This window comes from Symphodus melops (genome assembly GCF_947650265.1).
Source record: "Symphodus melops genome assembly, chromosome: 9".
NCBI lineage: Eukaryota > Metazoa > Chordata > Actinopteri > Labriformes > Labridae > Symphodus > Symphodus melops.
In genome coordinates, this window is record NC_136699.1 from 22,512,235 (window position 1) to 22,540,223 (window position 27,989).

The window sequence follows — 27,989 nt, forward strand, 5'->3', positions numbered from 1 at the left end:
ATTAATGTGAAATAAATGGTGTGTTGTTTTGCATCGGTATGTGCCTTTCTTTTCACATGAGGAAGTGTTTTTCTTATGTGTTTTATTTATTGATTTGAGTGGAAGCAGCTGAATGTTTGGCAGCACTTTGAGTGCAAGACAGATTTCTCCATGGGGACATTAAAGCGAATTGTATGTAGATTAATTGGTCAGCCGATATTGTTGGCCGATATCAGCTTAGTGACTATTGATATCAACTATTTTATCACAGACATTACTCGGTATCGGTCAGGACATAATTGAATGGTCCATTTGATGAACTAAAACACAAATGGCGAGACATTGTGCTTTTTTAAGACAGTACAAATATATATAAAAATAAATGCCCAATAATGGAGTTTTAAGCACACAATTAAAAAGGTGATTAATTGCTATAAACTATTGAAATGTAGCGATTCAGAAGTGTTTCTGAATACGACAAGAAGATGGAGAGATAGGTGACCACATAATTACAATTCTTCAACAGTCTTATATCAATATCAGTTACATTAACAACTGAAGTTGGCAGCATTGTAAATACAAATGGCAGGGTACAGTAAGGATTCAGCAAAGCATTTGCCCATTATCTCGAAGAGAGCGTTTTTATTCTCCCTTCTGTGGAACAACCAATCTGTCCCGTCCTCGCTCAGAGTCGCTCTGACATTGTTCCTAAGTCTCCTCGCTGGAGTTCTTAAAGCAAAGTTAAGATATCTCAATATTCTTGTCCTGTATTCTTGAATTTCCCTCGAGATCAATAAAGTCTCTGTCTGTCTGTCTGTCTGTCTGTCTGTCTGTCTGTCTGTCTGTCTGTCTGTCTGTCTGTCTGTCTGTCTGTCTGTCTGTCTGTCTGTCTGTCTGTCTGTCTGTCTGTCTGTCTGTCTGATGTGGGATCTTACCTCTGCATCTCCTTTATTTTTATACCAGATGAGGCGCAGCTTGGCGTTGGTGGCCATGGTGTAGTTGGTTCGGATGTAGCTGTAGAACAAGGCACATTTCACCCGGACGGGTTCACCGGCCAGAACATGGTACTCCTTCAGGTCCACTGACCAGTCAAGACATCCATCCACTGTGAGCAGAGAACAAGAAAACGAAGATTGAAATGAAGGGAGAGAGTTTCATTGTACAGACAACGATTGTGGGGACGATTTGAGCAGCAACAGAAGTCAGACATCAATGGAAACAGTGTTGAACATTTAAAAGAAAACAAAAGCATAAGCCGTCATTAAAGCTAGCTATAGCTAGGTAGAGTACTGTGAGAGAGAAAGAGAGAACTTCAGAGACAGGGAGGTCACCCTTTTGTAATATTGGAATTCATCTTTGGTGCAAGAAATCCAACAGATCAGTTCATAGAAAAACAACATCCAGGGGATAAAAGATATGGCTTGATTATGAATCTAATGACTGTTCAAACTGAATATTTGCCGCTTTTCTGTTATTTATAAACTCCTCGAGTTTTTGCATGTAGCTGAAAGAAAAGGGAAAAAATGCAAGACTGTAGAAGAAGTGGGAGACGTCAGCGCCAAGATTCAGAGAAATAAAAGCTGCGGAGGAGGTCGAGACCAAATGAAAACATTCAAAAGCAGAGAGGGAAGTGTGGTGGCGATGTCTGGGTGAAATCAGGTCAACCTGAACGGACAGAAAACAAGTTGTAGATGGAAGACAAGTAGGAGCTGGTGAGACGTAGAGGTCAGGACGGAAAATGACAAGGAGCTCTCCCAAATGGACTTCCCACCTCCCGCCACACATTCCTCTCTCACTACACATCCTTTTCTGCTCCTTCCTTTTTTTCTTCTGCTGCCTTCTGATTCTATTTTCTCTGCCCCGTGGCCTGAGCCTCAGATAGAGGCACTCTGTTTTAACTTAATCCCTCAGGCTTGTTCCAAGGGGCCTTCCCTTTGTATTACAGTCTCTACCCTGCAGCAGTGAAATCTCCCAGTCAAGTATCTGCCAACCCAAAAAATATCTTCAAGTCCTTCTTTGTTTACCTCCCATTAATTGAGTCTGATACTGAGAGATAATGAAAGTTGGTCAAATCCAGTACAGGTGCAAACAAAAAGAAAATAAATCCTCTGAAAATGTACAGAGCCTTTTCTACGAAAAAATATCAAAATATTAGTTTAGTTTTGCATGTTTCCTTCATTGCTTTTAACTGCTCACTACATGTGCTATAGGTCACAAACTTTCTTAATCCATCTGAATCACTCTTCTCCTCTTTATCCACAGGTACAGATAACTGCTTAAACATTATAAACACTCAGCACCTGATTCACAAATTGAGGGCCTTCCATGTCTACTAAACCTGTACAAACCAGTCAAAACAAACACTGTCGGCTGCCCGTGTGGTGGCTGGTGCTGCCTGATATCTGACTCTGTCCTGTCTCTACAATAAAACCCCCCCAGAGGCATAAATGCTACCATAGCTGCACTGAGTGTGTAATGTAATATTTGAAATGAGCCATTATGTAATCATATAGAAAAAAATACGTAAAAAGGAATCCTCTGTAAGTAAAGTCTACTTTACTTTGACATTTCTATGACTGATAAACCGAGGGCTTAAATCAGTGCGGGGCGCTCAGCTTGAGGCTTCAAACTTCAGCCGAAGGTGTGGAAACTTCTGGAGCTGTTACGTACAACACAAGAATATCAGTGTTGTTTTCTCCCTCTCTTTATTTTCATCATTTTATCAGAAGTGGAAAGAATGGACCTCGGTCCACATGAGAGTGCATCTCTGCGAAGAGCGAAGGTGCAGATAGATTCTCTACTCAGTCTGTTGGAGAGGAAGAGAAAACTTTACCAGGTGTTTGAATGTGGTTTATGCTTTGTGAAAAGGAACGAGATCAGGAGCACATGAAGCGCAATTATTTGAGCTTCTATCTCAAAATGAATCCGGTCCATAGATTACTGGATGTATCTTGTTGTGGTGATAAGACAATAGCCGACAGCCAAAGGAGTTCATGAAATCCCAGTCAAAGTCTACCACTGTGTATAGATCTGTTTTACTGTGAAGGAAGTATGAGGTATCATTATAATTGTCTCAAGTTAAGTCACTGATTTAAAGTCTTCAATTGAATCGTAAATTTACCACCATGCACTTTATCTGTGACATTTATAGATTCAGAAAATGTATGAAGTCATGCAGGGACAGGAAGGATTACAGGTAACAAATACACACAGGCACACACATGCATGCATGCATGCACGTTCACACACACACACACACACACACACACGCACACACACACACACAGAAAAGTAGATTTATTTGACAGCCATTCAATCTTTACCCTTTACAAATGATTTAGTCACATTTGTGTCTCTCTCTCTCTTTCTCTCTCTCTTACTAACTCTCTTTCAAACACAAACACACACGTAACGTCTTGAGCAGCAGTCACTTAATCACTGACAACGTTGCCAGATATTCCAAAGATTATAGCCTACTGTGTGTTTTAGTATACCAGAAGACAGCGGGACAGAGAGATGACAATGTTTGATTAAGATTTTACATTTGGGGGCAAAAAGTGTGTGTGTGTGTGTGTGTGTGTGTGTGTGTGTGTGTGTGTGTGTGTATGTGGTGGTGAAGCGTGGGGGTGAGGGGGGTGTAAGTGTTTGTGTTAAAAATTAAGTAATGAATAGAGCAGTCAGACATGGTTGTTGAAAATTAATGAGCTGACACAAATTAAAGGTGTGAGTGCAGTCCATTCAACACCTACAACAGATACTGTAAGTACACACACACACACACACACACACACACACACACACACACACACACACACACACACACACACACATTGATGCACTAAGAGAATCACATTAATAGAAAATCACATTAGTTTGGTCCACTGGACTAATGCTTTTTGTTGAATAAAATGTGTAACACAGGTCAGACAGTCACACAAGCACACACACACACACACACACACACACACACACACACAGGCTCACACACTCAAACACATTTAAACAACACATGCAGGTCATATAAAAGCAAAATCGCAATAATTCATTCACCACCGCATCGTGCTCGTTCATGTGTTGATGTGTGAAGGTGTGTGTATGCACACACAGAAGCCTGAAGCACGAGTGCGTTTAGCGTCGCGCCACTTTGTGTCTGTAGACATATTAATATTTGGGCGAGGTGTAAGCAGGTCCAAATATATCATTCCCTGTCAACCCTTTCTGCACATATCCGCTCCCAAACAGCAGAGTCAAAATTACACTGGATACATTGAAAAGTTTCAGGATTTGGAAAACTGCAGACAGTATCTCAAAATGTGCAGAGAGTCGCTGTAGAACCTGGGCCCGGTGTTCTCCAATTCATGAGAGCACGCCCCACGACAGAGCGAGGCTACCCCCATGCTCATCGTTCCCTTTGTTAATTTCTTAAAGAATTTGCTTGTGAATACAAGTAAACCTATTTTAATACCTTATCTGTTCTGCTCATTTGTCGCTGGATTTGAGGCAGCCGTGACTCACATATTGTCAGTAGTTCCAATACATCGAGACACTTCTAGAAGAGTGTCAACAGATGTGCAATTGGAATGCATGACAAGACATTGCTACAGTTTAAGAATGTGAGGTGATTTATAAAAGGGGTGAACTTGAAACTCAATCAGTATACGATTTAATTAGTATAAGCATTATGAAAATCAGCATACTCGTTTTTTTCTGGCTTGTTTTTGCCTGCTATGTCAAATTGTGTCAAGTCACTGGCTGAATGTTTAATTTAAGAGCAGAACTGTCCAATTAATGTCCAAGAAGAAAATCGGCAAACCGAATCTCTCTGAGCTGCCGATAGAATATTCCCAGAATAAAACTAATTTAAATATATCTTGTATGAAAGAGTTTAGTAAATTGTACTTGTGTGGTTCACTGTCCATGATGCTGGAATTCATAAAACACAGTAATATACTACAACCTTTAGTTTAATTCATCTTTATTTAAAAATAATACTACTATACATTAAAAGTGTGTATAAGCTCTCTGACTCTATTACTCAACAACTGTTTGTTTGTTTTATAATTACAAAGCAATTAAAGGTCACATCTTCTCCTCCTCTACAACCAGTTTCAATAAGTGTCAGAGCTCCCCAAAACATGTGTGAAGTGTCTTATTGTAAATCCACTCTGATCCTGTATTTGATCATGTCTATAAAACCCCTTTATTTCAGCCCTGATTAGAACAGGCTGTTTCTGTGTCTGTAGCTTTAAATGTAAATTAGCTGTGTCTGACCACGCCCCCTCTCTGGAAGGACTTGAGTGGCTCTATTCATGTCCTATTGTTTACGGTGAGAAGGCAGACTCAGAGGGAAGAACAAACACCTAGCAGTGGGAGTGTCATCCACCTGGGGGAGGGGCTACTGCCCTTTGTGATGTCATGAAGGGAAACTCTCCAAATGGCCTGTTTGAGCACACATTTTCTGAAAAGTGGAGCAGGCCAAAGACAGAGAGGACACACTTTTACCCATGATTTGGGGGTTTGTAGAAAGACTAGGGACACATTATGAGTCCATGATACATGCAACAACGTCGACATCCAAAATATTTTAACATAACCAAAGCTAACTTCATCGCTGACATTCTAAAGGGTTCAGTGTTTTCATTTTTTTCAAGCTCCTGTGAAAAGTTTTGATAGAGGTACAGAATCATCGTCAGAGATGCCAATTTGATTAAAAAGGAAAGCTTCTCACAATTGTCCTTCACTTCCTTCCAAAATTATATATCTATATCATTCTTTAGGAACACCAGCAGTTGTTTACACTTCTGTAATATTGTAATCTCTTCAGGAAGTTAACATTGCACTTAAAATTTAAAAAATGCATTTTTGTTTTGTCACATAGAACAATGATGGTTTTTGTAGTTTGTGCAGTGCAGCATAGTTCAGGCCTGTCACTCAAACATAAAGCCCCTCAAAGCCTCCAGCCTGTCTGCATGGCTCCCACAATCCCCTGCAATACCACTACAGCTGCTGCCATAATAATAGCTTGACCTGACCCACTCACACACACACACACACACACACACACATGCACACATACACAAGTAATGATCCCCGCTTTCACAAGCAGGTACAGTACATGCACGCACAGTCACAAATGGACAAGAAAGGGCGCACACACACACACACACACACACACACACACACACACACACACACACACACACACACACACACACACACACACACACACACACACACACACACACACACACACACACACACACACACACACACACACACACACACACACACACACACACACACACACACACACACACACACACACACACACACACACACACTCGCAGCAGGAATGAGGCACAGTGCCCAAACAACACAAGTCTATCACTGCTTCGGGGCAATTTACACCCAGGTGAGAGGGAAGGCATCGAGGGAGAGATGAGGACAGAAAGAAAACAGGAGGGAGCAAAAGAAGGTGATAGAATGAGATTAAAATGAGGGGAAAAACAAAGAGAGAGAGAGAGAGAGAAAGAAAGAGAGAGAGAGAGAGAGAGAGAGAGAGAGAGAGAGAGAGAGAGAAAGTACCTGCCATTTGGCCTGGTGTTTTGTGCTGATGTTCAATTTCAGCACAGAGCCGACGTGATGGTTACTTCTTTTCTCTGAACACATTTTATGAGAATAGGCTTTAGCCTAGAAATAGTTGTTTTGTTGAGGGGACATACTGTATGTACCCTGTATATGTGTGTGTGTGTGTGTGTGTGTGTGTGTATGTAAGAGAGAGAAAGCAACACACCAATGACGCTCTGTATGTTGACCATTTTCAAAATGACTCTTTCAAATGAGTTTGCACTCTTGCACAAATATGTGGCGCCACACACTCTCTCTCTCACACATACACACACACACACACACACTAAAGCTATCTATTTTATGAAACGAATGAATATGGTAATGCATGTGTGGGTTATGGCCTTCATTCAGTGCAATGGAGTTACAACAACATCTATCAGCCCGTAAGTGGCACAACACAAACACAAGGATAGAATGCACACAGACTCAGGCATCACTCATGAATACACACATATACCTACACACAGAGTAAAACGGTCAAACTCATAAAATGATACACTCACTTACAGTACACATTCACAGCCACATATTGACACACACGTGTCAGCGCTGAATAAATGGAGTTGACCACATTCTGCCCTCTATCTAACTCTCCCTTAAAGGCACGGCAATATCTGCAAACATACACACACACACACACACACACACACACACACACACACACACACACACACACACACATACACACACACACACAATCTTGTCAGTTGGATTTAATGAAACAGGTTATTGAACTAAAAAAAAAGAGAAAAAGGTTCCCTTTATAAAACCGAAACTGCTTCTGTTTGTGTTTGTGTTGATCAGAGAAGTTAGGTTGCTTTAAGGCAGGGTTTCTTAACCATGGGGCCGCGCCACCTGCAGGGCCGCGAGGGGATAATATGTTTGCATCTGTGGGCCGTAAGGGCCGTGATCGTTGGCCTGCAATATACTCTCCGACCACCAGAGGCAGTATAATCAGTTAGAAGTAGTGGAACTTTACAACGCGACACGCGCGACATTCAGCAGTACAACCACTTCCTCCACAACATCCTGTTTAGCGGCTAGTTCCCCCTTTACCTAAATGCTGCGTATGGTCGCCCTGTGCATGGGTAAAGGTTGAACTATTTGCTGCAAGTATTCGTTGCTCTTTCGGCGGCGACACACGATGTCTCATATCAAGGTTCTGTTTTAAAAGACTATACAACGCCAATAGCTGCTGAAGCACATAGCCGCCGCCATTGTTGTTTGTTCTCGACTACTGCGCATGTCCAAATGTTTCGTCTTACTGTCACAGCGTCTCCGTGTAAACGGGGCCTGAATCTGAATGGAAACGTAATGGAGAGGTTCTTAAAACGAAAACGGGGGCAGCGCTACACAAAACAGAATGCTCTTTTTAATTTCAACAAATCTACCTAACTTCATTGAGCACCTAATTTTATTGCTTTTGTTGCTAAGTTTATATTGTGTTGCTTATTTGACAAACATGCACTAAAACATGGTTTTATATGAGCAAAATTAATTAAATGATCTTAACTTGTGCAAGGTTTTATGCATAATTAGCCCATGTATAGGTTGATATATTGATTAAAAAACATACAAATGAAGAACAGTATTCATTATTACAACATAGTGACACAAATAGCTATTAAATAAAAATGACCGCAAAAGTTAAATCAGAACAATTCACTCGATTGGGCCCCAGACTACCTTGCCCTGAAAATGTTGGGCCCCAAGGTCAAAAAGGTTAAGAAACCGTGCTTTAAGGCAACCCAACGGGGGCCATTTTGGATGCCAATCGGTTTTTCATGCAAACTGCTTCAGACACAACTGATTCTACCCAATCAAGTTTCTAATAAGCCACGAGCACACACAGCAGAAACCTGCTCAAAATAGGATCAATATTGGAGATGCTTTTGAAAAATGGAGAGAGGTTAGACTCAGAAAGGTTTACAGACCGATGCAGAGCTGGCTAAACACTGAAGCTACAGTGTCCACCACATGGCCTCCTCCCTGAGCATCGACTCTAGAGAGGAGGGGGGAGGGGAGACAGCTCTCTAAAATGTTTTAATTTAGATTGCAGTACCCAGTTTAAACACTAGGTGTCAGAGTTATATATTGCTCCTTTAAATATTTCAGGTAAAAGATAAATTTATTTGGTCGACTTCATACATACCAGACGTTTTTATCCATTTGTAATTGATTATTTTAACTGACTGCAGCCAGTGACATCTGTTCCCTCAAGGTGTGGACTTTTGTGGCAGAGCTGCTTTGGACTAAAACTTTCATCAAATGGTCAGGGTCTTTGAAAACAGACAATGTTCCCCGAATAAAAAGAACAAATAGTAATGCATTTGATTGGTCAAACTAGAGGCCAGGCACATCACCGTTGCACTTTCATTTCCAACTCTTTTATACGTCTGCTATCAGCCTCTTGACACTTTCACTGTGCTTATAATATGTGCAGACGATTGAATGAAGCAAGTCTGTGAGTCGCAGCATCGACTGAAACATGTTCATAAAGTGAATATTTCAGTCTGTAAATGAGGTCGTAGAGGAACATAGGAAAGAAGGGAATGTAATCAGGAAATGTACAAAATGAAGGAATAGTTTTGAACATAAGCACTAATGAAAAGTAATACGTCCCCGTGCAGTAAAATACATGCCTGCCAATAAACCATAATAACCCCTAAAGAGTTTTATACACAAGGATAGATGAACGTATAGAAGGAGGAGGAACAGGAAGATGATGAAGTGGATAAACAAATAAAATAATGGATGAGTAAATGTGAGTCATGTGAGGAGAAATAATGAGAAAGTGTGTGTTTCCTTGTTTAGAAACCTCTCCTGAATGATGATAGGGTGGAGGATTAAAAGGAGGAAGTACGAATAATAATAAGAGAACAGCAGCCCAAAAACAACTTTCATAACTCAATGTCGAATCCATTGTGGTACGTTGGTAACATGACTGTAACACATGAGATCAGAGAGGACATGACTGACGAGGTGTTTCACACTGGAGGTAATGTTAGTGTTTAATGATAATGTAAATAGTATACTGACTGCGCTTCATTAGCCCATACTGTAGTCTAACCACTCCATGTCCTTCACATGAATGTGTTAACCAAACGACCAGTTACTCCACATTAAAGTAATGTTCTGTAAACCACAGCAACCTCCCAGACATGGTCTGAAACTAACTTTGTGGTCTATCTGTCAACAGCTAGTTAGCCAAAAAATTCTACCAGCCACGAGACAGATGCTTTTTTCACACATTGCTCTCCATATTCACCCACCTCCTCCCCTATGTGCTCCCGAAAACCCCACCCCTCACTTATATGCACTAGCACCATTGGTCCAGAAGCGGAGTTCAGCTCATTGCTTTGAGTGTGGGCTCAAGCATGCATGGGGTAGAGAGGCTTGATTGGTTTGATAAAAAATGGTCGAGTGGCAACATTGGTCAAAGTTTTTACGTGTTTACAACTGTGACAGATGACAGATTTTTTGTGTTTCAGAGCATATGAGTTATTATCACTGAAAGGACATAAAGACAATTTCAACCAACATAAACCAAGGTAAAAAGTGTATCTGGAGAAAATGACCTACCCTACCTTTAAGTACTGCATGGTCCATGCAAACTGCATTCACCCTATAACAAAGTTAAAGTGCAGCAGAGCGCTCCGTCACAAACTTTCAAGGATTAGTAGAAGACGCCAGCTACACATGGACATGTATTTCTTCTCGACAATCAACTTTGCATGACGGTGACATCACTGTCTAACCCTCAATGTCCACGTCCTGCTGCTGGGATGCAGACAGGCGAGCATGAGCTGACCGACTGGAGGTGATTCCCAAACAAGATGACACAACAAACCCTATGCAGTTAACCGTCACCAGTACAATCTGCAAACATCAGCCCGCACTTCGCCGTGAGCTGACTTCAGAAAATAAAGGAGGACAGTGGAGCACATGTCACAACAGGACAGTAGAGAAGGTACTGCTTGAAAACCAAGCTCAGCTATTAAAATCAATATATTAATAAAATGTCATTTACTGAAATCAATCAATGCTACCACCAACAAAACATATAATGTAGTTAAACAAGCTAACGATACTTTGGAACAAATTAGGCTCCTGACTTAATGGTCATCACGTGGGGGGCAAAATATGTTCATGTTAAGATGCTTTTTTATTAATTCACATAAACTTCTTGTTCAAATATAACTCGTAAAAGAGACATTCCACTAATCTTGCTGTTTTTGTAGTTGTTAAAACAGTCAGACTTTCCAAACTAAAATCACGTGAACACTGAAGCCAGAAGAACGACTGCAGAAGTTGGGATCTGGGAGCACCTGAATGCAGCATAAAGTCTAAATATCCCCCATTGATCTAATACTTCCTGGTACCTTCCGCTGTAATGATTGGCTGTAGTGATGTTTCTTACAGACTTCAACTCTCACAAGCACTGCTGACACACCGCTGCTCCTATTTCTGTTCATGGCATGCAGCACCTTTTCATATTCTACTAGTTTCTCTTTAAGCAACGAGCTTGAAGACATATTCAATGGGAGAAACAAGTCTGAAACAAGAAGGGAACATGGAGATGGCAAATCGTTTGATCTAGCAGTGTTATTATGTATAATGTTCCTCGGACCTGCACTATGTTTGGTGAAGGTGCCCTTTAAATCTTTTGCACCCTCCTCATGTTGTAAGCTACAGGAACAACTTACACTGGAATCCCAAATCACCATGATCAATTTCAAAGGAAGGATTAAGGACTAATGACCACATAGTGTAACTGATTTGCTGACAGTTTGTGACATTTAGTCTTTTAGGTTTTCTTGGCCAGGACTCCCTTGGAAAAGAGACTTTTTTTTTTATCTCAATGGGAATATTCCTGCTAAAATAAAGGTTAAAAAATGTGCTCTGCAAAAAACGACAAACATGCAACATGCAAACCCAGACAGGCAGAAGAAGACTGGTTGGAAAAGGCCGTGAAGGAAAGTCAGAGCAGGAAATACAGGTCTCCCCAATTAGAAAACACGTGGGAGGACTCGTATACAAACAGATCAACAGGAAAGGACGCAAAAGAGAAACTTTGTGAAAGTAATGGATACAAATGAAAGGGTAAATTGATGAGGAGATGAAAGGAAGTGAAACAAGAAGAAGAAGCAGGAACATGTACAGAGCGGTTGGAGGTAATTGCTAGAGTTTTCTATGTCCATTGTTTATATAGACTTTGTTGGGCCAGTAAATTGCTGCTTTACACTTTCATGTTTTTGATCATGAATCTCTGATCTTGACATGCTGGACAGGTTTACAACAGGGTGGTATTTCATTCTATTCAAATAATGATTGTTGGTATTACTCGTTGAGATGTGGATCATCCCACATTCCAGCTTTCACAAACAATAATCTTGTCAAGGCACCATAATGACAAAAGCTTTTGTCCTCTGCTGTGTACTTAAAGGTAGAGTTAGTAGCTTTTTCCTAAAACCATAAAATATAGACTCAGTGCTGCTTAAAGGCAGGGTTGATCATTTTCGAAAACTAGCCTGATTTTGAAAGTAGCATCCTCTCCGTTGTTCGTATTCACTCACCCCCTCTCTTCTGTGCTCCCTCAACAAGCCCCGCCCCCTCACTTACATGCATTAGCACCATTGGGCCAGAAGCAGATTTCAGCTCATGCTTAGAGTGTGGACTCGTGCATGCATGGGGTAGAGAGGCTTGATTGGTTCATAAAACATGGTAGAGTGCCGACACTGGTCGAAGTTTTTACATGTTCACCAGAACTTTCTTTTTCTGGGCACATGAATAATTAATTTCTGTCAGGACATAAAGACAATTTCAACCAAAATCCTAAAGAGTGCATTTGAAGAAAATGACCTGAACTGCCTTTAACTGTCACTGATGATACATGTGTGGTGACGGTGTCTGCAGAGACTCTAACATCTGACTGCATGGTGATCTACAGTTTACAGTCTACAGTTAGTAGAGTTGGTCGTCTATCAACCAGAAGGTTGAGGGTTTGATTCCCAGCTCCTCCATGTCTGTGTCCTTGTATAGACTCTTAACTCTGAGTTGTTTCCCCCTGCTTCGTTGGTGGTGAGTAAATGTGTTTGAATGGATTAGTCACTTTACAAAGCGGCCTCTACCATCAGTGTGTGAATGTGTAGGTGTGACCTGTGGAGTAAAAACACTTTGAGTAGTCAGAAGACTAGAAAAGAAAAATACAAGCTCAAGTCCATTTACTATGCTGGAGAAGTTGTTGTGAATATTTGAATTAATATGGTCAGACTCTACCAAACTGAGCCACAGCTGCTCTGCAGAAAGCCTTTAAACGGTTGATGCTCTGATACTGATTACTAAAAGAGAGGAGTCATGCTACTTCTTTGTCCTACAACACAATGCTTCCAACACAACTTCCTTAAAACAGGCATAGTTTGAAAAGTATGAATTTGCCTCAATGACTTTCTCAGTTGTGAGGAAAACAAGACGTTAAGATTCAATACATTATTAAACGACCGAGTGGGAATGAAAAGGTTTTCAGCGCTCCATCAATACGACAGCTATGAGAAAAACTGTGAATGAATTTAAAGAAGTCTCTGAGCGGCTCCAAACAACTTTCAAGCTCTGAAAACATTGTCCTCTGTCAGACCGCGATTATGGGTCGGTGCATGTGTGTGCGTGCGTATGTGTTTGTGTCTATGTGAGTGTGTATTATACAGGTCTCCTTCCTCTCCATTTGTCACTGTGTTGATGGAGCATGCTGCACAGCAACTCCCACATTTGTCAGCAGTACACGCACACACACCCACTCACAACGGCACACACACACACACCCACTCTTGGTCCCCATGCTTTCTTCCTGCCTGTCATTAATAAAGAGAAGTGGCTGCACACCTGTTCACTGACAGCACCATACAGAGAGAGAGAGAGAGGGAGGGAGGGAGGGCGAGGTAGAGTTGGGTAAAAGTGCAACAGAGTGTGACACGAGTAAAGTCTCACAGGCAAAGGTGTAACAGGAGTGTGACTGAATATCAAAAGAGGCTCAAGAATTAATAGGAGACCATACCTCTTTTCAGGAGTAGTTCTTTTTGTTTTTACAGTGGGGCCATATGAGGTAGCTACTGGTGAGAAGTAAGGAGGTGCTTTAGAATTGCAAGGTACCTTGACAGTGAACACGCCCTTCTATCTGTGCTGTTTCCTGTTAAGTTCTAGTGTTCAGTAGGCACACACAGCAGGCTGATATTTGTTCCTACTTCATCTGATTCATTCAGTGTGGAAGCAGCGGCGTCATTAGCCAGGCTCATGTCATTGACACTCCAACTCAGATGTGCTACGCCCATTGCTCAGGAAATAATACAAAACAAAACAATTTAACAACTTAACATTTGAAAGGCACATTACCCGAAAGGGCCGCATCGCTCTTATTTCATTGATTTTTTTTCATCCTCTTTTTTTTCTATTTGGTGGCGCACGTGAAGTGATGGTTTACATTTACGGTTGCACAGCATTGTGGGTGGTAAAATACAAGTAACTTCCTGAAAGGATGCATCCTATCTATACTGCATAAAACCAGGAAGTTTAGCATCCATGCTGAAATGTTCAGTTTACTGAGGTGGATCCAAAAAGAAAAATAAGAAGAAAAATATACCAAAAACGATTTGTGGATATCACAGTGCTTTACTTTCCATCAAACAGCTACTTAGTTTGGCACATGTCCATCACCACAGCACATACCTTCTGCCTACCTTTCCATCTTCTCATGAAAGGGGCCCAGCTGACAGGGGTCTCCTGTGGCTGACACACCGACAAATTAACACGCAGCTCATACAATCCCACTGCAAAAACATTCAACTATCCCTTTAAGCCGATGCAAACATGTTCACAACTATAGGTGTTAAACTTTCATGAAATTAAATATTCTCTTTTCTTTATTTAAGCTTCATTTACTCACTCAAATATTTCTTCACAGGGATGGTTGTTAATAAATGATCTGGTTTTTTTCTACCTTTGCCACTCACAACCTTTTTTTTATCAGAGGCTGTTATTGGCAAAAATGCCACCTCATAAATGTAAACTTAATGCAATCTGTACAGCAGATAATAACAGGTGGACTTTGACCAGCACTTTAATGTAGTGGATATTCAAAAGTGACTATCAGTATTCATTCACATTTATACGCCGCTATCAAGGAGGCATCTTAGGGTTAGTGTCTTGCCTGAGGACACATCGATGAGGATCAAACTCCCGACTTCCGGTGAAGAGATGATGTACAGATCCACCGCTGAGCCACAGCGGGCCCACACACTTAAACATTGCAGGGGTATTGCTATAAACTTTAACTGGAGACTTTGTCGTGAAGACCAGATGAAGGCTGAATAAAAGGAAGCTATTACAACGCAAGGTCGACAGATTCTACGACTGCACAGGGACAAAGGATCTGCTTGTGAGCTCAGTCTGAGAGAAGCAGACTTTTGATGTTTATGATGGAAACAGCGGCAAAAAAAAAAAATCAAGACAACGGATACTTTTTTTCCGCAAACTTTTATCCCACACTTCACACGTAAATGATGGCAATGGAGAAATAGAGCGAGAGAGAGTGATTGTTAGACACTTATACTTTAAGCCTGGAGAATAATGAACTCCTACACCTGTCAAGCACTGCTGTAAGACTCCTGCTAGCTTCATTTTCCTCCTCACTCGATCTTTCTGTTCCTCTTCAATCTCAGAGTCTGTCCTCTTCTTACTCCATTTGCTGTACGTATACCTACCGCTCATTCTCCATCATCACTTCATGTCCCAACTCTGAGTATCTTGAACCCTGTCAATCAAGCATGTGAATATTTTAAAATCAGTCACAGCACAACTGCTGAGCAGAAGTAGAAACCGCCCGGGAGCATGTCTTAATGTGATGCTAAACTGCTGCACATGTTGGTGTTGTTGCTCTCTGCATATGTGAGCTATCAGTGCCTTAAATATAATCTGCAAACACAAGGGTAAATAAATAAGGTTTAAAAATCAAATCAAATGAAAAAGTGTTTCTTTGACCTTTTCTTCTTATTTGAAGACCCCCCCAAAAAATATCCATTCAGGTTGACCAAAACCTGAAAGAAATGCATCCACATAAATCTCTCTCTTCTACTCTACGCCCACACGGGTTAGAGAAGGTAAGAACTTTTCCTAAAGGAAAGAGGAGCACCTCGTCACTAAGGATCCAGTGAGAGGATGCTGGTGGAGGGCGGCGAAATGCATGTGCTGCGCCGACTTCAGTGGACAAAGACAACGGTAAAGATGCGCTGGAGTTTGAGTCACCATTAAACCCCCAGCACAAGTAGAAGAAGAAGAGATGAAAGATTTACTTTATTAATCCCCGAAGGGAAATTAGGTGTTTACACTCAGAGTGAGGGAGCTGCCCCCGGTCTGAGACCTGAGCTGGTTGGATGGGGAGGGTTAAGTGTCTTGCCCAAGGACACATTGGACATGTTACTCGCAGGAACCCTTGACCTTTCGATTGAAAGACGACGACCCTACCCACTGAGCCACAGCTGCCCCGGGAATGGGATCTATTGACGACTGTGTACTAATATACTTTAAAATACTATACTAATAATAAATACTAATATACTTCAAACATTAAAATGTGATTTGCATTCATTGAACTGTTTAAGGAGGTAGGACGAAGAATTCCTCTCTCTTGATCTCTCCAGACAAACTCCAGGTCATTACAGCATGTGTCGCCCTAAATCACAGCAGAGTATCGGCCATCATTCCAACGGCAACTTTTTCCATTGTTTGTTAAAAAGAATCCACTTGGATTAAATTATTTTAGATAGAACATTAATGGAGGCACTAAATCCTATTGAGACCTTATTCTGGTGGGTGGTTAGACTTACAGGAAGCTTTTGATAGTAAAAGCAATCATTGTATAAAAGGCACTTTCAACAATGACCACCATCACTTGCCAGCGGGGTGCTAATTGTGGAGCGTGCCTACCACTCATGTCATTTCAACCTCTTAAACTGTTCATTTAACCTCCATTATACATCACCATGGTATTTTGTTTATCCATGTTAAGAGCAATTCTGATCTCATTCCAAGATTTTCAATGTTATAACTATCCAAATGAGGAAATCAGAGCTTCCTCATCTGATCTTTGATTGGACCATGGTATTATTGTTACAGACAAAATTTGGTGAAGAGTCTATGAGACCAAAGTACAAGGGCGGAGATCAGTGGTGCCTGAAAATGTGGGTATATTCCGATTTTTCCCCTTTTTTTTGAGAATCCCGTCGAGCAGAGGATAAACGGCCTCTGTTATAAACAGGGACACGTAAGACTACTCGTGCATATTTAGATAATAACTTAAGCAACTTCCCTTCACCATCCTAGGAAAAGAAATGCAGCATCCAACTGAATACTATCAATCAATTAATGATGTGAATTAGAGGAGATTGAGAAGTAGGTATACCATTTGGGGGCTGAAAAACAAGTACTCTGTATACCTGCATGCACCCTAAACTACACCAGTGATGGAGAAAATGCCAAATAATGGTTAGTTGCAGATAGCCAGTATGTGATCTATGGAAATGTGGAAGAACATAAATGTGTCTCTATTTGCCTTTGTGTCTTTCTGTGCATCCAAGCTAGTATCCCATCAAGGTAAAGAAATGGTTCCAAACATGTTCTTTATATGCAATTCTTAACTGAATATGTTGGCGATCGTTTCACTTAAAGGTTAGGATTCGGGTAAAATGTGTGTAAGAGGTACCACAGTAAGAAACTGATGAATAATTAAGTTTGTTAGGACAGGATTTGGCAGGCATAAGATGACTGGCAAAAAGTCACACAGGAAACCACCAGTCCTTCAGAAGTCGGACATGAACGAGGGGGGATACTTGCCAACGAACCTGGCAACCTAACTCTTGTCCGGTCACCTTTATCACCTGCTGTTACCCCTGCAATCACCCCTAACACACACACGCACGCACACACACACACACACTCACACACACACACACACACACACACATGCACAGACTCACTCGCTCACTTACTTAAATGCTGACATAGTGTGTTCATGATCCTGAAAAGAACTTGTGTTGGGTGAAATATATTCACCTCCAGTTGTACAGTTTAGTGGATAAGAACTTTCATGAAGTGTCGTCTGTTGCTGAATCTCAATGTCCTCCCTAAACCCTAAACCCTAAACCCTGAGTCCTCATGGACTTAACTGGCGTCACTCTGGAAGTGATTGAGTGCAGGAAGCTGCAAGAGCTCGAGACGGTTTAATATGAATGGGACAGCTCTCTGGACTTCTCTGTAACCATGGCAGCACGACATCAGGCGGTATTAGGTATTATTGTTTTGTGTTTTTTTTACTCACTCACAGCCGTGGAGTTTAAAAAAGTTCATACTTAATATGGCCTTTATGTAAACGTCTCTGTTGTGGGATAAACAAAGGTTGCTCTTATCTTGAATAACGGGACTAACATGTTCTCTGTCTCTCTTTTGTTTATAGACTTGTAGTAGAGTTCTAAATTAGTTGTAATTTCCTGATAAACTTTTACGATAGACAGTTATGACAGCGTGGTTTCACCTTCCTGCCTATTCACCTCTCCCTTTTTTTCTTGTTTTATGGCACTTGTTTACCTTTCTGTTCTTGCAGGCTTCACCTGGGACTCCTGTTTGTCCTGTCACATTGCTTCGAACAATGGCTAATCCCCTCACACTCCTAAGTCTGCAGATATGCCCACATAAGGACAGCGTGCACGTTTTTTGATAGTAAAACAATATATGATTTAACCATTTAGAACCAAATCTGTCCTCGCTCTTTAACTGAACAGGAAGCAGGAAGTTTGTATTTCTTTTCCTGTAAGACAGAAAGTTTGGAGAGAAAGACTGCTCCTCGAGTTGCAGCTCATAAACCTCTGAACCTCTTTTGTATAATTAAAGAACATAAACTAATTCACCTTAAGGATATGTAATCTTTTTTTAATGTATCCACCAAGCTAGGGGTTCATTGCTTTACATTTTCTTCATTAAACTTATTAAAATGTGTAATTGTGTGTTTGCGTGTGCCTGATTGTGATAACCTGCTTCTCCTCCTCGGTTCTGCAAAGAGGAAATACTGCCCCAATTACTCAAAACTCCCAGTGGACGCACAGAGCGGTTTACACTAATCACAAAAATGATACTGATCTCACTGAGCACTGCCACACCAGATCCTTCTCTCTGTCTGTCTCTTTGTTCCTCATCCTCTCTACCAGAGCGCAGTGTTTAATTAATAATATTTCATTATGCTTTCCCCAAAGGCAGACATTCAAAGCTATGGGAAACTTACTGCACCAAACATATGGTGATTCCATCATCCTGTGTTTGCACTGACTGACTGGTTTGCTGTTTAGGTTTTTCTCTTCACAGTTGCTTTTATCCAATAAGAACAACACGCACGGATTTAGAGAGGAGGAAATAAAAACAGTAAGTGCAAAGAGCTTTAAGTTTGATGGGACACACAGGAGCTGACAGGAAGTGAGACAGAGGCAGAGCACAACATCGACAAGAGTTCTTAAGAGCTACTATACTTTTTTTCATTTCCAATTGAGTTCTGTCCATGTTGCACAGGCATGTGACACAGCATGTCTAATGAAAGCACACGTATGACACATGTGCTTCCATAACGATTTCCACTGATGTCGATGGCATTGATTTGTGCAGAATACCATCAAACACGAGCACTTCATTTGAGGACTGCGACCTGAATGGTAAAAGGACTTGAGTTTGTGTAGCACTTCTCTCTAGTGTCCTGATTACTTTACACTGCCGGTCACACCTACACATTTACACACTGAAGGTAGCGGTTTATATATACCATCAGAAGTTACTAATCCCATGTTGTCCGTCCATTCGGATCTATCTCTTGAACGTAATGTTTTTTTTGATTTGAGGTGAATATACTGACATTTATTGATGCAAATCTAAGCCTGCCAATACAGTAAAGTTGCAATTTAAGGGTTAAATAAGCTTTAGTAACAATCAAACAAATACTACTTTTAGTGTTCGTTCAGGTCCATCAGCTTTTTATTATCTTAACAAGATAACAGGCTCCTGTTTCCACTTTGAAATTACAATCAAATGACCTGCCCCTCTGTAAAACCAGGATGACTCGTAAAAAAATAGATGATAGCCATAAATTGAAGCTGGTTCACAGCTGACCTTGTAATGTGCTTTTTAATTTTACCATCAATTGAAAACATTCACACTTTATGTGCCTGTGCCACTGTTTATGACTGTTGTGTACAGCATGCTAACTACTTCACAGCATCCTGTTTCATTTACTAAAGGGTCACCCTGACAAAGCACCAGAGGGTGGCATCCACCAAATGTTTCAGTTCCCTTCGCCCACACTTCTGCTGTGTGATCATCACACACAATGGGCAGCTAAAACGATGACAGTAACCCCTGCTCACAACACACACCAGCAGCTCTTTTTAATACACTTATGTAATGATTCAAATATGTTATGAAATTACCTTAAAAAAAAACCCACAGCTGACTGTATGGACGGCCTAAATCTGGGTCAAGAGGGGACATTCATTCCCATAATGCATTGCATATATAGACCACAGTAATCATTAATACAAAAGGGCTTTTACACTTCACTAAACCTTGCATGGATTATAGAGGACTGGCATCAACAAAATGCAGTTTAAAATCTACCTCTGCAGAGAAGGTAAGAAGGAAGGACCTTGAACCTGCAACTGTGCCAGACACTCAACGCTGCTGGTTCCAAGGAAGAGAAATAAAAAATATGATAAATATGAATTATGGAGTTGTCTACATTAAAACCACACCATGGTTTTCTTTTAGAAGACCTAGTTTGTGGGTGACCAGTGAAACACAGGAGGTTTAACCAATACAGTGCCATAAATAGGAAATGGACTTGAGCTCGTATAGCATTGACCATCACAAACAACTAATCCCATTCATACACATGCATGCACCGCTGACAAAGCAGCTTGATCAATATAAGGTTGAGTGTCTTGATCAGGACACATCGGACACAATGCTGCATGAGCTGCTGATTAAACCTTTTAATGGAAAGACCGATCGACGCAACCAACCGAGCCACTCCACCCGATATGAAAAAGAGCGTTGAAATAGTCGAGAAATTGTGTACCTACTAAAACATGATGATGAACGCGACATTGACAGAAATACACTTTAAAATACTTTGAAATTTCAGCTGCAAAAAAAAACTAAACATAAAAAATACACCACTGAGCCCTGAGTCCTGAGTCTGGCTCTGCTGCAGTAAACTGCTGTCAAAGGTCCTGTCAAGTGAAGGGCACAAAGAGGGAGGCAGGAATAACGAGACAGCAAAGGAGGCTAGTAATGCAGGCTGTCACATCGGTGAAAAATAGACCATTATACCCATGAGTAATGAAAGTGTGCCCAAAGAACTCCTGATTTCCTGACAGAAAATCTCCAGAAGGAACATAAAAAGAATCGACTAAAACTAGCATGTTCCTGGACTGTTTAAACTGAATGTGCTTAATGATGGCCACATTACATAAATCGTAATAAAGCAACAAAATGTCGACATGTGTGTGAATTCGGTTGAATGTACTTTTGCACCCACCAAAGGGCTCTGTGTATAAACTGCGCTGTCATAGACACACATAGTGCTGTTACGCCTCGCCCTCATAGACGCCGTGCACACAGAGGCTGGCCAAGACGCCAACGTCCACTGACAAGATAATGCTATCAGATTTTGTGCTAATATGTGTCTGCGAGTGTCTTCAGCTCAGTGTTTGCGATCTGTTTGCAGGTAGAGTACGTGTATATGTACTGGGCTGTTACTGTTTATAATGCTAGGTGAGGTCGGTGTATACGGTTCCAAACTAATAAAGCGAAGTCGAAGTGCAAGGAGACCACTTTTTGATGTAAGATGGACTGGTTTATTTGTATATTTGTTTGTAAGCGTGAGACATGACTTGGTTAAAAAGACTTTCTGCGACCAGTAAAGCTGCTAAACACGAGACAACGATGACACAGTTAAAGATGCAGCTCAGGGTTACGTGGAAATCTGTAATGAATTATACCTGCAGGGATGTACACTCTGCGTCTTGCTCAGGCAGTCATGCTTTTCTCTCCTTGGCTTCATCCATTACCTCCCTCTTCCTCTTAGCCCCAGCAGTCAAACTATACAAATGGGCTTTCTGACTCTTTTTCAATCTGAAGGCCGTTGCCGGGCACTTCTCACATGATGACCTCGGCCCACTAAAGTAACATAGAGGCGATTGGGGCCGACGCCACTCTCTCTGATGACAGTTGTTGTACTTGTATTCGCTTTAGAAATGACTGTACTGTCTTAAGGAGGAAGAGTAACATGCTGAACTTAATGTCAATTTCTGGATGAAATATTCATATGCAATCTCCTCAGTTACATCTGTTGTGACTGTGTGCAGAACTGGCAATTCACAATATAAACAATGACAATCTAAAATCTACTACCAAGTAAAAGGATCATAAGGTCAACTAACACAAACTCATTTGATTCTGAGTTTTTTTGATGACTTCAAAGGTTTTCTCTCATTCTGTATGGATTTTTATTGTCAGACTGATTGCTATAATTTACTGTATTCAGGGTAGAAGAGAGCAAGGCGGGAGTGTGTATCTAAGGGAGGAGAGGTGTATGTGTGTGTTTGAGAGAGAGACGCAGGAAAGCAATGTGTAAGAAATATGTTTTTGATGTAACCTAACCTGATGTAAAGAGCACAAGGTCTTTATGTACTTCTTGATATGCATCTTCACATCATGTTCCATCATTCAGTGGGAAATACGGAAATGATAAACTGACTCTTCGAGATCATCAAAACTGGATTTTTACTTCCTGGTCCCTCGTTAAACATACCTTGTTTTATTTAATGTGTTTAAACTATCATTATATAAAACAATCTGGACAAAGACAAGATTTTCCTCTTAAAAAATCGTCGCTGTCTGATATTCAAACCAACAAGCGTTGATAGAATGTCTCTTTTTCAACTTATGATTAATTTAAAACATTTTCATCACTCCCCCTGCGTTTAGCTCGAGCTCTAAATTACAGTGAACTCAACGGAAAGATGTTGAGCCGAGCAGTCGGTACACTTTTTGTCCCTAAAATGTGGCTCAGAGTGATTAAAAAATGATGCTTGTCAGGGGGAAACACATCATCCTTCAGCTTTAGCGTGCTTCAGTGCTTTGAAACATCAGTGATCGTGGTGAGACACTGACAAAGCTCCTTGAAGCTTGTTCCACCCCCCCAATGAGACAGCATGAAATGCAGTCAGATATCATTGCTGCTGCTTGGTTGTTAAAACATGTTGTTACGGTGCTGCAGATAAACAAGTCTTGAAAAACAATATGATACAGTTTTGCCTCAATCCCCTCATCCTCCCATCGAGAGCTCCGTTCACCGTCGTCAGATTCATTGAGTGTGTCGAGGGATGTTCATGATTACTCGATTAATCGCTGTTAAGAGTTTAACTGATTAAAAATGTATTAACTGACAATCTGTTAACAATTTTACCTGTGGTCACATGTAAAACCGTTTTATACCATAAGAGGATGTCTCTTATATCTGCAGCTCAGAAAAAGGACTGTCATTACTAGGAAAAGGGGAAATGAGAAAAGTGAGGCTAAAATGAAGCGTCTCGTTTTCTGCAGCTGGACTTATTGTGAATAAACTGCATCACGGAGATGAGCTCATGTTTCTAAAAAAATCATCAGGCCTTACATATATTAGGTTGAGTAGAGTATTGAATTTGCTCCCCTGAACATGTTGATATGTTACTCTGCCTACAAAGCAGCTGCATGAAGTGTACTGTGAAAAGGCTCATGTGGTTTCATTTCACTTTAATACAGAACTTTATGTTGATTTCATTCAGACATTTGTTTTATCTGTTTGCGAGTAGCATCACATTGCATGTCATTTCACATGAAATGACAATGATCTAAAACGTGACATTCAAATAATCAGAGAGTACGGTATGTTTTTTTTTTCTCGTTTCTCTGGTTCCTCACTTAAACATGTTTTATATACAAGTGGATGAGCCGGCCCGTCCGTGTGAACACGGTACAAGTCAGACTAAGTTTTCCGGCAGTGAGATCTTTACTACAACTCTGATTTATTGACCTTTGACATTTATGTAATAAGGTATTGGAACTTCTTTCTGCTGTTGCTCTTTGTAAAGGCCACTTTCTTCTTTTATTCATACACATCATTAGGCTGCAGCATGACACATCAGGGAACAAACTCTTCAAATGACAGCTTCCTCACAATCCTCCAAAGTCCTGTATGAAAAGAGACATCTTAAATAGCGCGCTGCTACTTTTCCTTATTTTTACAAAGAGTGTTTAAAAGAAGAAAATGAAACAGGCCATGTCAGAGGATGAAAACACGGTGGTGATACGGAGAGTAAAAGAGCTGAAGTGATATATCGAGGCGGAGGAGGAAAACGAGCAGCGAGAGGGATTCTCTCTTTACTTCTGAAGGACGGAGGAAGAGTTGCAGACACTGCACTTCCAATCAGATAGGAAAAGACCCAGTCATCAAGGTTTAGACTGTATGTGTGTCTGAATGTGGTTTTGGTTTAGTGTGTGTGTGTGTGTGTGTGTGTGTGTGTTTGTGTGTGTGTGTGCGTCAGTAAAAGTTTCTGTGTATGTGTGAGGCTGTGCTACGGCTGCAAATGTAGGATGTGTCATTCTGCTTCTTTATGGATGATTTACTGCGTACGTATGTGTAAGAGACAGAAGCTGTCAAATCAATGCTGACACGCAGCAAGAAGATTCTGAATAATTTATGAATATGTAGGTTCAGATCTGCAAATTGATGGATTCTGCAGTGAAATTAGAAAAGAAACCGGGAGTCTTGGGCTTGTTGAACTCTGAGAGGCTGTCAAATTCATTAGGAAGCTGCTTCACGTTACTTTCTGTGGCTGTTCACACCCTCTCATACTTTTGGAATATTAAGTAGAAGATGAACGAGTAAGACATGAAGTGAGATTATGACAGGCATCAGGTTAAAGTCGGTGTTGTCATTAATGTAGATCATCTGAGCTGCAGATCTAAAAAAAGGAAACGGCATGCTAAAGGACAGATAGATAGGAGATCCTTAAACCATCTTTTCTTTTTAATTTGTACCCAAATGTTAGCGGCGTGTATCCTGCTCTGTCCCACACATGAAAAAGAGCATGCCATCTTTGACGTTTCTTATAATTAGGGTACACAGTTAGCTCACTCTTACTGGAGGAAATAAGCAGAGTAAGTCAAATCAATGCAGCAGCTAAGACAGCGTGGCTAAAGGTAGCACGGCCATCTTAATCACAGTAGTATACCTGATGATAGCATGTTTACAGAATGTAAACATCCTCCTTCTGAGCTACATGTTGGACAAATGTTCTTACAATATTTGAAAATGTTCAGAGGGTAGTGAGACAGAGATGAGTGTGTGTGCACTGTATCTGTGTGAATATTTTCAACATCTCAGAAGCAGACTGGATCTAGCAGAGCTGAACGGTGCCAAATTCTGTAGCACAGCCCGTGGGACACCAGCCACACACACATGCACATGCACGCACGCACACACACACACACACACACACACACACACGTACGCACACACACACACACACACTCACACACACACACACACACACACACGCACTCTATACCGACAAGTTGCCATATGGGATGTTGATCCAACCTAAACATCCATCTTGACTGACAACTTCTCTCCCGTGTATGTGTGTGTGTGTGTGTGTGTGTGTGTTTGGGGGTTTGGGGGTGGGGGGTGTCTCTGTGGAGAGCAGTAAAATTGAAAGTTAGAGGAAGCAGATTAAAACAGGTGCGAGGTCAAAATCTAGTTCTTCTAACTTCCTACTTTCGTAGCGCCTCATTTACACCTCATTGCTCAACAAGTTGATGAGAGGACATTTGGGAACAAAACCTCCGATTGCAGGTGTTGGGGCTGGAACTACCAGTGCATCGCCGAAGAGGTCCATTAGCATCCTACTCAATTTAAAGCTAGTGTGTCAGGAAGTTAAATTTACTATATACAATGTTTAAGTCTGCGTGTGGTTTTAGATTCAAAGTTGGATGAAGGCAGTTTATGCAGCTTGGTAGGTTTGTAAGTTAGAGCTGAAGTCTATATATTTTTTACCATTGCACTTGCCTGACCCAGAACTTCCAACACATACGCTGGCATTGAGTGTCAGCTCTGCTCCGTTATGGCTCCGTGCTCCCTCGTCTATCAACACCCGCAGGCTGCGTTCTCAGATCGCAGCCCGCGGAGGAGAGCCGGACAGCTGGAGCGTCGAGAGCAAAGAGCTCCTGCGGTAATCACAGATTCACGCACGACAGTGTAAGATACTATGATGTATGTGGTATTAAACCATATTAAACCCTTAATAACAAACACATGTGTTTTATGTGTTTTATTCTGAAAATAAACCGGATGTTTTAATGTTGTTTGACAACCATGATGGCGTGTTCAGAAACATACTCAGTAAATGTGAAGAATATTTGCTGGTCTTACAGTTTGATACTTTTTTTTTTTATTATTCACTCCGCTGTGTTTGGATGTTGGATATTTGAATTTTCTTGATTGCGTTCAAACTTCAAATGCACATCTCTTATCTCTCCCAACTGCGTACTACAAATACTTGATACGACTTGTAATTTAAGTGTTCCTCTGTTTTTTGAAACACAGAGCCCCTCGAGCATGTTTTTGCTAATCCCAAAGTTGCCTGGTAGAATCAGGGATAAAATCAAGACGCACTTGTCTCTAAAAAATATCTTCCTTTCCACGATATCAATAAAACATCTCATAGTTCAGTAACTGAGCACCAAGATCTAATCCCACAGCTGAGATTACTATCAAACATTCTCTCCCCTTGGGCTATAACATAACACAGAGTTGATAAAACTAATCTAAACCAAAGAGGAGAGGAGAGCGGATGAGGGGAGGCGAGGAGAGGAGGAGAGAAGAGGATGAGGAGAGGAGAGAGGAGGGGAGGAGGAGGGGAGGAGAGAGGGGATGAGGAGAGGAGAGAGGAGGGGAGGAGAGAGGGGATGAGGAGAGGAGAGAGGATGAGAGGAGGGGAGGAGAAGAGGAGAGAGGGGATGAGGAGAGGAGCTGATGCAGAGGAGCCACGTAGGAAAGATGAGCAAAGGAGAAAGAAAGAATAAAAACATATCGTATAAGATGAAGTAAAGAGAAGGTAAGGGTTGAAAATTGAAGCCAATGTGAAAGTGCAAATCCTGCACGCCGGTGTCCGCTTGAGGCAGTCTCGATGAGCCTCGGGTGTCACAAACACACCACAGCCAATACAGCAATTTTTACAGTAGAAATGTACTTATTACTGGTACAAAAAATTAAAATACTGAAGCCTGATTAGTGATTGTCATCATGGGCACACACTGTACGGGGGGTGATTTTGTTTGTTACAACACCTCCTTTTGTTTTACGAATGACACGTGTTAAGCATGTAGCTGAGCTGATTGACAGGCAGCTGTGACGTAGTTGTTTGTCAGAAGGCTTAAACTCCGCCTCCAGCTCTCAGCCTGTTTGGCTGAGACAGCATTTCCAAGATGGTGGCTGCTGCCGATAAGCCTCTGGAGCCCCCTGCAGGAACAGATGGCTGACATCACTCAGGCTTCGTCCATTCATATTTACAGTCTCTGTGGTTAATGTGAATCAGAGGAGTCGTTTGACTCTAAAACTTGGTTTAGTTATTTTTTTGGAAGCTGAAGAGATGCTTCGGGGATGACATGCGACCAAGTGTTATTGGTTTAGAAGGAGCACAAAAGCAAAGTACCAATGACAACCTAGTCATGTCATCAAAAGTAATATCTTTATATGTATAACACCTGGGTACACACACACATAAACACACACACACACACACAAACAGTGTATTTATGAACGTGATAGCGTGTTAAAAATGTACTTCATTGGAGATGTAATACACAGTCATTTCAATTTAATCTTATTAATAAGGGACCTTGTGCAATTAAAACTTTGATGCATTGCACCAGAGTCAGCCTGAGTCTAATTTACATCTGCAGTCCCTTGGCAGGTAACAAAGCAATGTACATAAAACCATACATCACTAATCACTCAGCGAGTAATAAACTGCAATATGTATTGGACAGACTCTCTCTCTCTCACACACACACTTTGTCGACACAAATAGACAAAGACACACTTTTCCTCCTTCATACAGCAGTACTCCTCGCTCCTCTGTGCGGATGAAGTACACATGCTGTAAATGGAGAAGGAACACAGCCGAGCACCAGACTCACAGACAAAGTCCTCTGCTCCTCTGAAATCCCCTCTGTCAGCAGGCTTTGCTTTG

General features: G+C 41.2%; 1 protein-coding gene across 2 annotated transcripts in view; it reads right to left on the reverse strand.

Moving 5' to 3' along the window:
* The window catches only part of il1rapl2 (interleukin 1 receptor accessory protein-like 2), a 372,021-nt gene that overhangs the window by 136,242 nt on the left and 207,790 nt on the right, over positions 1 to 27,989 (reverse strand). For both annotated transcript variants that reach the window (XM_079353062.1, XM_079353061.1), the window contains exon 3: positions 915 to 1,084. In XM_079353062.1, the coding sequence (XP_079209188.1) occupies positions 915 to 1,084 (170 nt within the window). The remainder of the gene's footprint in view (positions 1 to 914; positions 1,085 to 27,989) is intronic.